The following is a 17,386-nucleotide window of genomic DNA, read 5'->3' as shown; positions in this document are numbered from 1 at the left end:
CATTAAGAATTTCTTCAATATACACTTGAAATAATTGATCTCTTTGGTGAAAATGAACATATCAGTTTATGAAAGGGTAAAATTCATAAGTATTTAATTTGTTAATGCTGGTAAAAGTAATTTCTAAATGGCATCTTTAGAGAGATCAAAGAAACTCATAAATGCCCTATATTTAGTAATTCTCATTTTTAAGGATTAGGGGGAAGCCAACGGTCGATAACAAAGAATCGATCACCTTGCATACTTGAAAGGTTTCTGGAAGGGCATCAATCCAATTGAACTACATTTTCTTACTTTTCAATCAAAAAGCAGGCAATGAAAATCTGAATGCAGAAACACAAATCACACTGGTCTATCAGATCTTGGTCTCCATATTTGCTGCCGTTGATCTTCGTATGTCTGCAGAGGAGGTTTTTTAAAGGTTGCCCTGTTGGGATGGCTTTTTGGGTTCATAGTCTGAAATTGAGGTTGCACTTGTGAGGGACCTTTTGGCTTCACCGTCTGAAATTGAGGTTGCACTTGTGAGGGGCCTTTTTGGCTTCACCGTCTGAAATTGAGGTTGCACTTCTGAGGGGCCTTTTGGCTTCACCGTCTGATATTGAGGTTGCACTTGTGAGGGTGAGCGCACCACCCTGTGCACCTGAGGACGAGTTAGTTGTCGGGGGCCATTGTTGTTGCTTGGGGTTGGTGAATGTGAACCCTCAGCCCTGAAACGTTGTGGATGAGTTGGTTGGCGGCGCCAGTCTGGTGTTCTTACCATGAGGCTTAACATTTGAGGTCGGACTAGGGTGGCAAGAAGCGAACTGTGATTGGGTGAGATGAGCATGTGGTGGCTCATCTCAAATGTTTCTGATATCCTTGTCAATTCCCTCTTGCTAACAGCCCTAGCAGAATTTTCCGGTTGCTCAAAAGGATCTTCAATCTACCCATGCACCAATTCCAGTAACAAAATCAGTAGTGGTGACAGTAATAAATATCATTATTTCTGAAGAAACGGAGAGAGCATCAGCCGAAAAATATATATATATGAGAAGTATGAAGAGAGAGAGAGAGAGATGGAATTACAAATAGGGCATAAGTTTGGGGCAACCATCTCATATTGCTTTTTATGGCTTGCCACTGTCCAGTATAAGTGCAAATTCCTAATTCCGAAGCCTTCAAACTGATGTCAGAAAACTGCAAAATTTATAGAATGACCATCATCAGATTGAATGTTTGATCACAAATTCATGATTATAACAATCTCTCGTTAAAAGCATTAGAAAATACAATTCAAGTTATTTATGAAGGTAATAATACCTTCCCAAGGAATGAAATGAAAAGCTCAGACAAAGAACTTCTGTTTTCTGCCCTCAAATTGTATGATTGAAACCTTCTTATATTAGCAGCACACGTCTCTTCAATACGTCTCTCTGTATCAGCCCTCAAGCCTGCATGTACATAGCACAATCAGATATTTGTTGTCCAAATTAGTCAACTGATTGAAGATCAAAAAATTAATTTTCAGATATATTTTAGGTATCGAACAAATTCTTTTTAGAAGCATTATGGAAGTGTTTTTCCCACACGTAAACAACACTTGGTTTAAAATCAGAGAGAAGTAGAGAACAGTTGGCTCACTGCAATATCCAGAAAATATACCTATTTAAAAACAAATCCTATACAGTGATTTCACTTCTTGCTAACCATATGGACCAATTATCAATGCGCACTATCACTCAAGCCACCCCTACTCAAGTATAAAAAGATCTGGCTCAGTGCAAAGCACTTAAAGGATATATCAATTAAGATATTAAATTTATAATCTGGGTCCTCAACAACTAAGAATTTTTATTCTCCAAGTCTTCAAGAAAGGATATTGTTTTTTTTTTTGGGTCTGAAGAAAGGCTATTGTTTTGCTTTGCTGCATAGGGGATCTATCTGAAACTTCATTACTTCAAAAAACTAACCAGTACTGCAACTATGAATCCGAAGGGTGAAAGACTGCTCTCATACTTTAGCATGATCCCTTTCAGGAACTATTGAAATAAACACAACCTTCCTTCAGGGTCTATTAGAGCAACTTTTATTCAAACTTCCACAAATTAGATATAATGAGTGGCCAATTAGTAAAGAAAATGAGGTCACCTCTTGAAAGATGAAAAGTACCTTTAAGATCATCAATGAGATTTCCTGGATATATATCTTTAAGGGGTGGAAAAATTGCAGGTGCACATGTCTGAAAGAGAAAATTAAATGAGAAGTATTAAATTAAAATCAGGAACATCTGTTGCAAAGAACTGAATCATATATATTGTAGGAAGCAAGAACAGAAAATTGAAGCAAGTAAAACATTAACTACACACAACAAAATGCTTGGACAAGAGTATATTCAGCCTTTGATCCACCAACACAACCAAAATGAAGAACTAGACAGTATAAATCTGGTAGTGTAGCGTACTATGAAGAAAGCCCAAAAAGGTCACAGAATTTAATACTAATCTACTTCCAGCAAACCAGGTTGATATCAATCATCTTAGATTATGCTGAAGTGCAGCTGAAACAGTCGAAAGAATCCCCTCACAATTCAAACTACTTTTAGAAATGATGATTTAAGATTACCTGAAAATGGAAGACCACAAGCAAAGTGAGAGAGTACGAATTGAAAGTCCCAAATTTTGGATTATTTATGTTGTGTGCTTTTGCCCATTCCTTTACCTACAAAAGCTAGAAGAATATATCAGATACGAACACTTTCCCTTTAGAAAGTAAATTCTAATCTCCAACAACAATGTACCAGTAAAACCATATCGCGGAAGCGTGTATCTATCTCACTGATCCAGAACAAGAGTCTAGACTTCATTTGGCATTTCAGATTATCGATTGAAATATCGCAAGATACATTTCGGAGATTACTTTCAACCTTTAAAATGGGAACTCTTGCATTGGGGATTAATTGGTACCTCCTCCATCCACCTGAAAATGAATGTTCGTTAGAAATTAAATTGGAGATGCTGTAATTAAACAAAATCAAACTCCCCAAATACACATATACACACATACAAACCCACTTATTGTAGCTTTTTGTTAATCAGGGAACCTAATATATAATACAAAATTCGCAGATATGATGTATAAGTCTCTTAATGCCATTTCTATGTATTATTGTCACCAAATGAACCTGTGAATAGCACACAGCTCAATGGCATGTTCAGTATAATATAGTTGTTAATGATCACCCTATATGCTAAATAAGTTAAATACAAAAGAAATATGCCACAGAAAGGTGAAGATAAAGAAAGACTGAAGGTCCCCAGTATGCACCATTTGCTTTGTACTTAGATAAGAGCACATAAATGAAAATTCAAGACCAACTAACATACTTTCTGCCACTACCATGAAATAATTCTCAAGTGTGACAACTTTTTATTAATAGTAAACAAAGGAAAAAACTGACGCATTAAGTTTCCTAATCTTCTCAACAATATATGGTAAGTACTGAGGCCTGGAAAAACAATAATATTGGCATTTAAGAAAGGGAAAACAACAAAGCTACCTTTCTGTCTCATAGCTCTCATAACATCTCCTAGTAAACGTTGTTTCTGCTTTTTCCCATAAGGTGAAACAAATGAACCATTGGAAAACTCAATTGAAACATCCAAGTCTCCCCACCTTGTAAAGAGATCAGACACAAATGACCCAAATGGTTCCACAGTAGCACCTGTTTATATGCCAGTCATAAACCCACAGAGTTACTAAACGTTTGTTAAACAATGGGGAAAGTTATCTCCTTTATATTAGAAGACACGTACGACTAAATAAATAAAATGGCACAAAAATAAATTTGTAGTATTACAGGCACCAAAAATTTCCCAAATGAGGAGACACCAATGGATGGCATCGCAAAATCCTAGTTGGTAGAAGTAAATGTAATCCAAAATGGGACAAAATATTGGCAAATAAACATTGTGACATTAGTTAGTATCAAAAACTTAGAATTTGTGTTTGTATGCTTGTAATATTAAGTTATTAACACAAACAATTCATTGAAGGTCAAAAGCATGTCTCCTTTTGGGCCAATTAGGAACACAGAAGGAATAAAGTGAATCAGGTGTCTCCATATAACTCCTGATTGAATGGGGAGAGAGAGAGAGAGAGAGAGAGAGAGATTGAATGGAATTTATAATGAATTAACTGATTCCTGAAGTTAAGAACAATAAAAGCACTTTTGGTTAACAGATGCATAAATAAAAAACAACAAAAAGTGGAACCATGAAATTGTAACACAAATCACCTCTTAAACTTTCCACAGATTCAACAGCTCCTCGTAACTCATCAATGATTTGCAACCGTGTTGTCCAATCCTCATGCAAAGGTTTGACAACATGTAGTATTTCCTTGAGAGTGTTCTCCAATGTACTTTGCACACTCATTTCACTACTGATTAACATAAGAAAATGACAAAACCTTAGTGCAAAATGGCTTCTAGCACTAACAATATAAGCAGAGTACACGATAGAAGCACTAAATTCCCTGCAAGATTTGCTTCCACCTCTTTTCAGTCAGATGAATGTCATATCAAAAGCAAAATATAACATTCCATCAAACAAATCATAAACGCCCTTTCAAGACAACCAACATAATCTGAATTTCGAGAATGTTGACAGCAATAAAAATTGTATAATCCATATATCATGCTGGAACTACAACACAGGTGCAGCTGTGGAACCATTTGGAATCATTACTGCATATCTTAAATTCGAACATAAAGGACATTGATATATACATGCTTCAGCAAAGGATGCTAAATACTATTTACACTAAGCCTACACAGCCTTAAGTAGCCAATCAGTGTACTTAAAACATATACAAATTACTGAATACAAACAAAAATGTAGTTCCTGGGAAAGCATAAAATCCAATTGAAAAGTAAGTAAAAACCCCCCAACAAATTAAATAAATAAAAATAATAAAAACAATCATCCCAATATCAAACTGTTGACTTATAATCGGAAACATCAACACTGAAAGTATTTACCATCAAGATTGAAGAACGATTATGCAACGGTCTAAATCAACAGCAGCAATTGATTCCCAAATTTTCTAGGGTTTTGAATACTGATCAGCCACGCATTGCTTTCTATTCTTCTATATTAGCATAAATCATGAAACTTTGTACAATAAATACAAATATATAGGCCGTGAGTTTAAGCTACAGTGTAGATGTGGCCTGCTTTGCTTAGCGAGAAGGTTTTCGTTACCTTTTATTTTGTGCGACTTTTTTTTTTTCGTGAGGGCTTCTGATTGGCAGGCGAGGCGGGAAAGATGAGTAGGTTAAAGCATGGTGGGTTTTGCTTTGAATCCGCTGAGTAGACTGTCAGTTCTGATAAATTTGGGAGTGGTGGGAAGATGAGAAATTGTAGACTGTAGAAAAAGAGGAGATAAGTGATAGTAAAAACAAAGCTTGGGAATTTACGGAAAACTTATTTATTTGTTTGTTTATGTGGGGGGCATAAAGTATTTTGGTCAAACTCAAACTAAAGTTGCATGAATTTTTGCATATAGTAGATTTGGTATATTTATAATTTATATGGTCAATTGTGCACGGATGTATCACTAATTACTTATCGTTTTAATTCTTAGTCGTTGATGCATATGAGGTATATATAATTATGGTTTAAAATTACCTGCTAATATTGGGTAATTGACACATATCTCTAATATTTATACCATTTGTGGTCGATGAATGTAGCACCAAAAGTTAGGAGTGGGCATCAATTCCGCCAGAATCAATTAATTGGTACCAAACAGTTTTTATTTTGAGTTTTCGCAAACCGGCTTAAATCAAACCGGACTGTCTAGTTGTATATTTTATTTTACATTTGTAGTACTCTTATTGAATAATAATTACATAATGATGTTGAATATAAAGTTTGATGAAACTTTGAAATTATTGATATTTAAATTATATATATATATAAGTTATTGAACTTTGAACTATATGTTGAATTTTAGAATGATTTGATACGCTAGAACATTTAAAAATATATAGCAAGTTATGATATTTTTCTTTTTTCATTAGGCTAGCAAAATTGAAAGAAAAAATATGCAAAAGAAAACAAATTAGGCTTAGGCCCAAATCGAACCAAACCATCTTGAATCAATTCAGTTAGTTTTGGTTTCTCTTTTGACTTGTTTGACACAAATTATTTACACCACTTATTTTTTTCTTTGTTTTTGCCAGATATACACTATTTCATTTACCCACGACATATTAGTTATGTACCTTTTAGCTAATTAGCTAAATATATCCCATTTACTAAATTAGGTTATTGATATTTCATTACATAGGTTCTTTAACTTGTAATAGACATTCCAATCTTATCTTCATACAAAAGCTAATAGCTAATTAAAAAGGAGCTCTAATAGGTTCAAACATTACATGTGAAATTTGACGAACCACTGAAATGCTGTCTACAAATTAACATTCCTTTTAAAGAAAACATTCATTCGGTGAGCATAGAAATTCTAACCGCACTGTCTTTATGTGAATACCCAAAAAAAAACTATATAGAGGGAGAGGAGGAAGAATCGTATTCGCCCCTCATCTCTTTCTCTCTCCTCGTTTTTTTTTATAAAAAATTTAGATTAGTTAATAAGTCCACTAGGGCATTTTGAATAAGAAGTCCTTTATGGTAATTTCTTATAAGCTTGCTCATATTGAAGTTCATCATCATCCCTTTCAGGCATTCTCAAATAAATTCTTCTCCCATAACCCGCTACCATGTTTTTTCCATATCTGTTACAGAGGATGTGATGTGTGTGGCCGCAACGATGCTTCTTCAAGTAGTAGTGGTAAGGTTCGTTTAGGCTTGTAGGTTGTTTTAGGGCTTATAGTTAATTATGGTGATGTGGGCTAATAGTTTTAATGCGACTTTTGCCTGCTTTAATTTTGTTTTTATCATATTAGTTTATTGTCCTATTAAAATTGATACTTTAGATATCATGTTGATGTTTTTGATTGTATCGTTCAAGTTTATCTTTAATAAAAACAAAAACATCCCCTTTGTATAATAATCCACACGACCCATATTGAATTATTATACAAAAGAAAAATAAATAAAAATTTAATATTATAATAATTAGTACATGGTTTTGCAAAAACCAGCTTGAATAGAAGTTTCCAAGTTATATCATCAATATTCTGACTTTCCTTCCACGACTGACGTGGTCTTCAACTGTCTGCAGCAATAACATTATAATGGTATTATGGTTGAGTCAAATCCTTAAGGTGCGGAGATCTGATATGCGTTTATTCTTCTATTTTCAACTTATTATTTCATTGTTGCACCTCGTAATATAATATTTATGTATATGGGATATGTCCTCCCTTCAAAATAATAAGGTCAAAGATTCATGACAAAATTCTGATCCGTTTTACAAAATTAATATGTAATACATTTATATTTTTCACATTTAATGTGTTACGTGCTAATAACGTGATCAGTTATTACAATAGAACGCTTACATAAGAGTCGTATGAATGAACGTTTTCATTTTTCTTCTTCTCATTATATCATTTAACGAAAAAAGCGAAAAGAGGAAAAAGGTGAATGAGGTGGTCCATATCAATCAAACTCTCAATTATGCAAAGAACATGGCTATGCCTAGCCATCTCAAGAAAATATCATGCCAACCATGGCCGACCATTGAGGGGCTTTTTTTTTCTTTTCTCTTTTTATATCAAGATAGTTGCACTAACATTTCATGCCATCCTCTCATTTCTTTCCATTTTATGATTCATGTAAATTGACTAAAAACTCACGTTACTCAATAAGCTTGAACCCGAAAAAAAGAGGTTGTGTTAAAGGGCAGAGAGACCCTTTTTATTTCTTCCTTAATTTTGAGGGCACAGTTGGGTCCATTGCCATCAACATCAAGATCTAAATAAATCTAAGCCAGCTCAGAGATGTTGATGCCGCAGGGCCAGCAACAAAGATCAAACGCTACGTGTCCGCAACCCATTGAGTGGGACGATGTGTGTGTGGCCCCACACATTGTTGTCGAGGAATAAAAATCGAGTGGTGGAACCCCCAAAATCTGTCCACTCGGGCCATGGAAAGGGCGCCCACATACCCTTTATCCAACTACGGCCACTCTGCTGACGAAAGAGAACCTCAAATTTATCCTCCCACGGCGGCATAGGGTCCCAAAACAACCCAAGTCTTATCGCCATTGTAATCTTTACATCACTGGACTCAATATTCCCAGCACCAGCTTGAGAGCTTGAATACAACCCAAGAATCTCAAGCATTAGGCCTAATGCTTTACTCTTATGAAATTATTTGAATAAGGAACTAGGTGCATGAATAATTACTCTCAATAGCGTGAACTATAAACCCGTGTTCGCTATAAACCCGTGTTATTTGAATGCATAACTCGGTGCATGAGTAATTGCTCTAAGTTACTTGAGCTACAAATTCATTGTTATACAGCCATGTGTAACACGTAAGGTTTAGTATTTTGCATTTGCACATGTCATATTTCTACACGTATTGAAGACTAATTTGCGGGTAAATAGGAAAGCATTTCGTTTGGAATGGTGCAAAGTTCAACGGCTTGTTTAATTTTTTCGCCTAATTCCAAAACCAAATGAAAACCATTCATTTAACCAAACTGATTGCATTCCGAACCAAGGGAATCGTACAATTCAAGGAGAAAAACTAATCTATTATACAATTATATTGACTATTTAAGTTGGTATAATATCACATTTCTGCAAACTTCTGCAGTAATGTGAATATTGTAAAACCTTTAAAATAAAAATAAAAATAAAGAAAAAAGGCCCCAAACCACACCCAAAATAAAAAATAAAAAAAAATTCCTCCAAACTTGTTAATTAATTAAGAGAAAATAAGAGCAGCCTACAACAATCAATTAACAATCAAAAGCCACTCTCTGGTAATTTCCCTCTTCCACTGACTGTTGGCTAGATTAGTATTATATCGTCTTCATGTAATTAAAACGACGCCGGATTTAGCACCTCCCGGGTCTTCTCAAATCCACCACGACAACGCTGACGTTGTCGCTGCTCTGCCTAGCCAAGGCCAACTTAGTCAACAAAATGGAGGCGTCCGAACACGCCTTGTCGGACCTCACTGCCGCGTCAGTTCCAGACGACTCCGAATGCGAGGTCGTCTTCTGCGCGCGCAAGCACATGCGAACGACTCCGCACGCGGTGTCGTTTGATACCACGTCCCAGAGGCCGTCGCTGGCCAGAATCAGACACTCGTCCTCCGCCGACCGATCCATGATCGTCACCTCCGGTTCCGATATCACGTACGGTTTCAGATAGTTGTCGCCAATGGCTCTCGACATGGCCAAAACTCCCAGGACTCTCGCACCGTCCCAGTAGATGACCCGCCCGCCCGCGGCTTCGATCCGAACCAGCTCATCGGGTCGATCTGGCTGCAATAACAAAATAAAATAAGCTCACGTTAGCTACCGTGTGGTGCACGCGCAATCAATTAGTATATTTAGCATCTGAGTCTTTGCCCTAGTCCTAATAAGTTGACGCGCCAAAAACAAAATTAATCATAGCGTTCCGGTTCAAATGAACTCGTGGTCTTGAGATTCAGATCTCCAAAAAGTCACGAAAATTCAATTTTTTTATTTATCGGGAAAAGCGAGGGAACTTAAAGCTCACCTTATGATCGGAGGAAAGAGGGACGGCGACGCCGTTGCGGCAAAGCACGGCGCGAGAATCGCCGCAATTAGAGACGATAATTTTATCCGGAGTGACGACAGCAACGACCGCCGTAGATCCAACGGCGTCGCACTGCGGAGTCTGAAGCTCGCACCGGCAATTCGGGCCTTGAGCAACCAGGTTTCCTTCCTGGACCTCATCGTCCATCTTCGCGAAGCTTCGCTCCATCGCGCCCTTCCACTGTATGTACGCGCCTTCCGTTTCGAGTTCTTGCTTCACGATTTCATGCAACCGATCCTTGCACTTCAAGGCCACCTAAAGAAACCAAACAAAATTAGAAGAAAAAAAAAATTAATCGGAAACAAAAAAGTGCGGGAGAATCGGTGAAGTATAGAATTCAGATTAGGATTGGTGGAATTACATGAGAGCAGCCATGGCCGTCGAAAACGCCATAGAAATGGGCTCCATTAGAGTCTGGACCGTCGTTTTGGTAGAACGAAGGGTGAATCGAAACGGCGTCTTCCATGTCTCGTCTTCTCCCACAAACCGAAGTCATACCAAACCGAGGGCTCTCCTGCAGTGCCTGCACCTGCACCGCTTCGTTGTCCACACGCACAGACTTAGACTCCTGATGATCTCCACGTGTATTCACAGCTTCAAAATCATCGTCGCCAAAACGCACCGTCGCGTTCAGCTTCAACCCTTCGCTTTCCGAGGAGCTTTCCACTGCTTTTTGTGGCACCGATGACGATGAACGGTACAGATCGATCTTCTGCCGCTTCCGGCCGTTCTCCACCGTCGACGGTTTTACGGCTACGTCAGCTATGTATCTAAGCGGTAGGAGCTCCAATCTCCTACGCCTCGAATTCCTTGGGCTTGCGTCAATCGTAGTCGACGCCTCAGCTTCTCCGACAACACCGCAGCAAATTCCAGCCATTGAAATTCAAACAAAAACTCAATCAAACTACAACACAAATCAAAACAAACTCTTCTTCTCTGCACCTCAGACCTGAGAGGAGAGGGAGGGTATGAGGCTACAGAAATATAAGGGATTTTGAGAATAATACCAAGAGAGAAAGGGATCTCTTAAAATGGCTGTGCACCGAAGCTTTTTCTAAACGAGAAAAAGAGCCACCTCACCACCCTCCACGCACACCCGCAACAATTTCACCTGGGGGCCACAACAGGCCTAATCACGGGCAGCTTGCCCGTCACCATCACGGGCAGGATCCGACATTGTACAGTTGGTATGACGTCGAACTACTGAATACAAAAGCGCCATCTCCACCGTCCATCTCATCTCTCTCTTCCTCATATTTCAACACGTGCCTGGCCTTTTCGACACGTATACGTGGCCTAATTTTGTGATGACACGGTAGGTGTAGGCGGTGTCCTTTTTCTGACACGCATGTGGTCCTTGAACGACCGACCCCTCTCGTATTTTTAATATTTTTTACTATCTAATTTTCTCTCTGTTTTTTTTTTAATTACTGGGTTCGGAGTATTCACCACGTGGCGGCATCCCAGAATACGATATTCGGGTTTTGTTGCCTCCCCCACACGCATTACTGCGAGTATAACAATACCACCAGCTTCCGGAAGCCTATAAGGGAGGGGTCGTATCATCGTCAATTTTGCTTTTTGGAGCACCCCACGATGATGCAACACATTATTCCACCCAAAAAAGACATTTTATTTTATTTTAATGATATTTAGTTAAAATTTATGATTTTTTTTTCTATTTCCTAATATGGTATTGCATAAATTCACTCTTAGGGCCAGTTTGACATTATTGTCTTGTAAAAATAATAGATGTCGATTTCTTTGTGAAAGAAATCATTGTGTGAGAAAGCGTTTGGCTTTTGATAAAAATTTTGTTCAAAGTGTTGTTGGTATTGATTTTACGTATAATCAGAAATTGATTGCCGCATAATCATTAAACTCAACTCTTTGAAACTGATTCATGCATAATCAGAAAATGAAACCACCTCATTAGTTATTTTCCCTTATAGCTTTCTCTCTCAACAATTTTTAACAATAAGTGATTTTCTTACAGTTTACCAAACGAGTTGGGCTTCTCAAATTTTTTTAAAAATCAATTATCACCCCAAATAAGCAATGTCAAACTAACACTTAGCCTACATTTATCTTTAAGTTTGGAATTCATATAATACGAGTGGATCAATCTAAATATCATTAGGTATTGATCATCATAGCTCTTGATTTAGTCAATCGTACTTCCATTTAAATTTGTAATATACCTCAATTTTGAATTTTTTTTGTTTTTCTAAGAAAAAATTTATATCGAAATCTCTTTCTAGCTGCAAAAGAAAAAAATGTAAGGTGAAATGTAATTTCGTTTGGACTTTACATATCACACATGTTTTTTAGTTTCAAGTAAATGACACCTAATAATGAACATAACACATATTTACAATAATTGAAAAGATAAATATTTTTGTTAAAAGCTTGAAAACAAGGTACAAGTAAACCGATGAGAAATGTTATTTTGTCATTACTTTGGCAAATTATGCATGTTAATAGATTGTGAATCCATATTATTTAATGTATGTGAAGTTTATCTTGAATTAAGTTTATTTGACTTGATAAAAATGAATATGTAAAGTGTATATATATTGAATTAAGTTAGAATTCTAACGATACATACTAATATAATTTGAACTAACAATAATTCACTTATTTGAGCATTCCAAAATGGTTAAAAAGACTATTGGAAATACTCTAAGGACGATAGAGGCTTATTTTATTGGGATGCATAAATCAATAGTCAATCAATCTGATTTTTATTTTTTTTTCCTTCATCATGCAACTGATATTGAATTACCAATTGCTTTTAGATGAAAAAGAAAAAGAAAAAAAAGAAGAAGGGTTGTAGTGCCCGTCTCAAAAACGTGAGGCAGCGTAGGGACGTAAAGGTAATATTAATCCAACAGCCGGTGAGCAGGTGCCACGTGAAAGAGCGTGGGGGTGTGGGCTGTCAAGCAATGAGTTCCTTCCGACTAGTTCCCACATGTGGTGACCCACCCACTAGATGCATTGCCACGTAAGGGTCAATAACTCAGTCACTGTCCCTCCCTCTCTCTCTGACTAAAACTCAACTCAACCTCAACGCCCCTCTCTCTGACCACGGTTCACCTTACCCATAATGGTCATTCGTCACAGGTTAGGTCTCAATTCTCAAATTTTCAATTTCCAACTTCTTTTAAATATATATTTTTTAATACAAGTCATATTGAGGTAAGAGATTGAATCTAAAATCTTAGGTACATGGTATTAAGTATTAATCACTTAAGTTATAAGTTCATCATAACTTTTTATATATAATATATTTAAACTTTATTTTTTTTATGCTGACGTTTTGACATTATTATTGTGTGGACGTTATGTATTTTTCACTACCCCTCTTTGTTTTTTTCATAATTTATAATGATGTCCGCACGATAATAACGTCACTTATATATTAATATAAGTGATAATCTAAATAACTTTAAATTAATATAAGAGCATATCAAAAGGATATGTCAAATTGCCACGTGACATTAAATGACAAAAATTAAAAGTTAAAGTTACTCCAATTATTTTGTGATAAAACCTCACACTTAGTGACATTGTATGTGGTTAAGTTGGAAATAATATCGACGTTGTTAGTAATGAATTGTTGATCCGTCTCTTTGTCAACTAGTTTGGCATCATTGTTTGGCGCCATTGGTGTTTATGGTGAAGAACATAAGGGAGCCTCTTGTACCATAAGGAAATTGAGGTTCCTGAAAACCAATTAGCATTGAGGGGAGTAACTCAACTTCTTATAAGCCATTACACAAGGTTTTCAAACTTTTTAATGTGAGATTTTTTACCTTCACATTCTCACAAATCGAGTAGTCAAATTCTACATGAATTTGAAGATTAAAAGAAATATGTCAAAATAACATCTCAAAAAGCTTGATGTCACATATATTATAATCTTTTTTCAGCCATAAATCACATTATCATTTACTCACTTTTAATATGTTATGCATAATATGAATCTAATTTACTTTTTAAAATGTAATATTTAATATTTTTGGGTGAAAATCAATTTTTATTAAATATTAAATTATACATAAATTATCAAATTCAAATTCAATATTTTGTATTTCACATCTCCAACCCCAACTAACTTACGAGGAGGAGGAGACTTAAATTTGGATGCGGAAGGGTATTGACCTAACTCAATTATGGGCTTTTATATTAAAATATTAAATATCAAATATTACTTAATTCCGTCGAAACTTGGTAAGCTGCAACACGTATTACGATAACAACACGTATCCAACTTTCCTAATTCCCAAAATACCCATCACCACGACATCTCCAAAGAAAGAAAGTTCTTTGATGTTTGGGAGACGTGGAGGGTTGTGTTGGTGTGGGGTGACACGTAGAAGCCCACACACCCTTTTCACCACGTCACTCTTGCCTTGAAATTCAGAGGTATTTTCCTGTAGAGGTATGTTTCCTTTCATTTTTAATTTAATTTAATTTAATTTAATTTCTTTTTCTTTTTCTTTTTCAATGTTTGCACCAGAAAGAAATATCAGTTTTCTGTGTGCCTGCCTCTTTTCTCCCACTTATTAGATATTTTCTGTGTGCCTTTGGTTTTCTCACCTACCAAACAGACTATGAGAGAACCAAACAAAGGGTACAAGTAAAACGTGACCCAACATAGGACCACAATTTTTGTTCAAAAGTTTCTCACAAGGAAATGATGCCGAGTTCAGCTTAATAAGTGGTAAAACACTGGCTGAGCATCTGGGAGAGGTCAGAAAAATACATGAAAAAATGACAAACTAAAGACAATTGTATGCCATAAAAACATAACAGCACATGGGCGTAAGAACGTGAGAGACAGGGGCTCAAAAATCAACATGGCCGCCTAATGGGGTTAAAACTGTTCACAGTCATTCCTCCATCAACAGAAATAATCTGTCCAGTGATGTAAGAAGCAGCAGGTAGGCAGAGGAAGGCTACCAGAGATGAGACCTCCTCAGGTTCTGCGACACGATCAATAGGGGTACGTGAGGTTATCTCTTCCAAAAATTCCTTGTTACCCAACAACTGAAAAGCAGCAATGGAGATCACCAATCAGATCAATTGAAAATCAACATCATCACCCATCAATTTGAATACTTTCATCAGCAAACCCAAATTTTGTTTCATTCACATAAATACAAACTGCATTTAATTATTGAGATATGCAAAAAAAATATTCTCCATGAAGTTAAGTATAGATTAAGATTAAAAGATGTTGTTGAACTAGAATACACAGAGATCTATTATCTTAACTTATAAAGGGTGTCTGCCCTATTGGTCATTGACGTTGCCCTATTATCTTAAACTTAATGATTACCCCCAACATAAAGATTGGACTGCCTAAAGGCAAACCATGATTACTAAGTAAGCTTTATTTTCAAAATCACGCACATATTGAAGACTAGTAGTTCTCAATTTGGATAATAAAAAATTTTAAAGGAGGGGAGGCTACCCCATCTCAATGTCAGGGCATATTGAGGACTTACGGAGGGGATCTTAGCCTTTTTATTTTATTTTTACAGAATACCCACCAAGAGGAATTGTCAGCAACGGAATTTGAACTTAGGTCTTGATAGCAAAGAGAACAATCCTTACCAACTCAACCAACCCTCATTGGCGTAGTTCTCAATTTCAGTATGGTGTATAACTCTAAATTCATCAGAAGTTTCAGAACCTTTGGCACATGTCTACACAAAGGCCTCAGCAATTTCTGCCTCACTAAAATAAGTACTTATCGAATAACACTTGCAAGAATAGCCCTGGAAGGGTGAGTATATTTGAAGATTGGGATATAGGTATAAAGCTCCCACGGTGGGGTCTACAAAATCGTACCTTTGTTCAACCTGAGATATTGTCCGAAGTCCTATAATTGAGCTGAACTGGTACTCGATAAATTCTTTCAGAATGTCTTTTGCCACTGTTCTAAGTTGAACATGACGTAACAAGCATGTCAATTACTCTATCTATATTTTTCGTAATGAAGCTGGACATTATCCAGTCCATAAGATTCTCATTCTGAGCATGAACTAACATATTCACTTTCAATGTAATTCCCATTATAGGGTGAGAAACAAGTCTAAGGTTTTGTGGGTGCATCTTCATGCTGAATAAACATGCTGTAACATACTCCTATGGCAAACACAAAAAAGTTGTAATTGAAGTAATATTGAAACAAATGTATATCACCTAAATGATCACAAGAAGGAAAGAGTATTACATGTCCCACAAGTGAGGTTCTGGTATACCAAGGGCAAACAGAATTGCTCCTGATATTGTCTTTTGCCCATTCACAAGCCAGGTTTTTTGTAAGCTGATTAATTGCAGCTGAAAATGGAGAAGAGGAGACAACAAAAGAGAATTTAGCTTTTGCCTTTTCACACTCATCGAATTTAATAGATCATATGGATTATGGAGCAAAATAAGACACGCCATAGCAGAGCAACAGCTCACCTTTACTTGCTGCATAAATGGTCCCAGAGCCTATGCCCACCAAGCCAGCAACAGAGGATATAAACACAATGCTTCCTGCTCCAGATGCTCTCAAAAGAGGATGTGCAAGTTGGGAAAGATGGTATGTGGATTCTAAGTTGGTAGCCATGACTATTGAATATTCTTCAGAAGTGTACTCAGTAGTTGGCTTCCTGATGTTTGTCCCAACATTGTTTACCTACGCCCACAATCACATTCAATGTAACCCTTTTTCTTCCTCATAAAAAGACAATCTTTAATTCAAGAATTGAAGTCATAACCACAACACATTTCTACTTGGGCTATGAAACATTAAAAAGTTCTCCTATGTGACATGTATACAAGCAGCCAGAGCACAAAATAAACAGACGGTTACTTACAAGTATGTTGAGCTTGCCATTGAAAGAAGAAGCCACTTGCTGCACGAGCTTTTCTCTCTCGGTTTTAGACGAGGCATCACAAACAGACCCAGTGACCAGAAAGCCCTTAGCCTCCCATTCCTTTAGGCACTTGTGAAGTTCCGCTTCGTTCCGAGAACAGGTGTGCACAGCGGCACCAAACCCAGCTAGCTCTTCCACCACGGCATACCTGAATTGAAAAAAGAGCGATGAATCGAAATCAATATAATTAATTTCAACAAAAAAACTCAGTTTTAAAAGAAGCCCATGAGACAATTTGATGAATTTTGTGTGTGTGAGAGAGAGAGAGAGAGAGATACCCAATTCCACGAGTGCCACCGGTGACGAGGGCAGTCATTCCTTTGAGAGACCATCTGGAGTTTGGGAGGCTGCTCTCTGCCTTGGCCATTTTCGCGGTTTACAAGCAACTTCACTCAACCGGTAACCGATCGCAAGTTGCCAATAGCCATCAGCCACTCTAAAGAATATAAGATTATAATAATACAAAAAATGATGTGGCACAAATATCATCAAAGCTTTTCATACCAAAGAGAGAAGGTTGACAAATTATACGGCATTATGTGATGTCATTCAAATATCAATAATTCAAGGAAAAAACTATTTGTGTTTATAAATGAGTTTTGAGTGTGTGTAATAATGGGTTTTGAGTGTTGGGTTTTTTTTATAATTTCAGCTCTCATTTTGGTGTTTTAGTGAAACCCCCAAAAAACTATTTGTAGTTGCCCAT

General features: G+C 36.7%; 2 protein-coding genes and 1 pseudogene across 3 annotated transcripts; all 3 read right to left on the bottom strand.

The window, feature by feature from the left end:
• Positions 1–150: 150 nt before the first annotated feature.
• Positions 151–5,220, bottom strand: HESO1 (Nucleotidyltransferase family protein). Its single transcript, XM_008235260.2, is given in 10 exon segments — positions 151–532; positions 534–922; positions 1,066–1,176; positions 1,300–1,430; positions 2,149–2,218; positions 2,602–2,697; positions 2,777–2,955; positions 3,536–3,700; positions 4,274–4,419; positions 5,018–5,220. Coding segments are annotated over 9 exon segments (1,470 nt in total). The 5' UTR covers positions 4,413–4,419; positions 5,018–5,220; the 3' UTR covers positions 151–342.
• Positions 5,221–8,645: 3,425 nt separating this feature from the next.
• LOC103332521 (protein phosphatase 2C 37-like) lies at positions 8,646–10,971 on the bottom strand. The gene is made up of 3 exons (XM_008235259.3): positions 10,107–10,971; positions 9,686–10,000; positions 8,646–9,447 (listed from the first exon to the last, which is right to left on the bottom strand). Exons 1-3 carry the CDS (start codon positions 10,620–10,622, stop codon positions 9,016–9,018), a joined length of 1,263 nt encoding a protein of 420 aa, XP_008233481.2. The 5' UTR covers positions 10,623–10,971; the 3' UTR covers positions 8,646–9,015.
• A 3,411-nt stretch (positions 10,972–14,382) lies between these two features.
• Positions 14,383–17,143, bottom strand: LOC103332520 (tropinone reductase homolog At5g06060-like; annotated as a pseudogene). Its single transcript, XR_016126954.1, has 6 exons — positions 16,959–17,143; positions 16,621–16,828; positions 16,223–16,439; positions 15,990–16,096; positions 15,605–15,694; positions 14,383–14,797 (listed from the first exon to the last, which is right to left on the bottom strand). The product of XR_016126954.1 is annotated as a tropinone reductase homolog At5g06060-like (transcript).
• Positions 17,144–17,386: the final 243 nt, after the last annotated feature.

Source organism: Prunus mume, linkage group LG5 (assembly GCF_029339155.1).
Source record: "Prunus mume cultivar Tortuosa linkage group LG5, ASM2933915v1, whole genome shotgun sequence".
NCBI lineage: Eukaryota > Viridiplantae > Streptophyta > Magnoliopsida > Rosales > Rosaceae > Prunus > Prunus mume.
The sequence above is the reverse complement of the archived record's forward strand: the minus strand, read 5'-3'. Positions and strand labels throughout refer to the sequence as shown.

Bases quoted from the DNA above. Each gene is read 5' to 3' on its own strand.
- LOC103332521 (XM_008235259.3), bottom strand. From the start codon at position 10,622: ATGGCTGGAATTTGCTGCGGTGTTGTCGGAGAAGCTGAGGCGTCGACT. The intron at 10,001-10,106 runs GTAATTCCACCA...TGGTTTCTTTAG, and splicing joins ACGGCCATGGCTGCTCTCAT to GTGGCCTTGAAGTGCAAGGA. The intron at 9,448-9,685 runs GTGAGCTTTAAG...TTGTTATTGCAG, and splicing joins CTCTTTCCTCCGATCATAAG to CCAGATCGACCCGATGAGCT.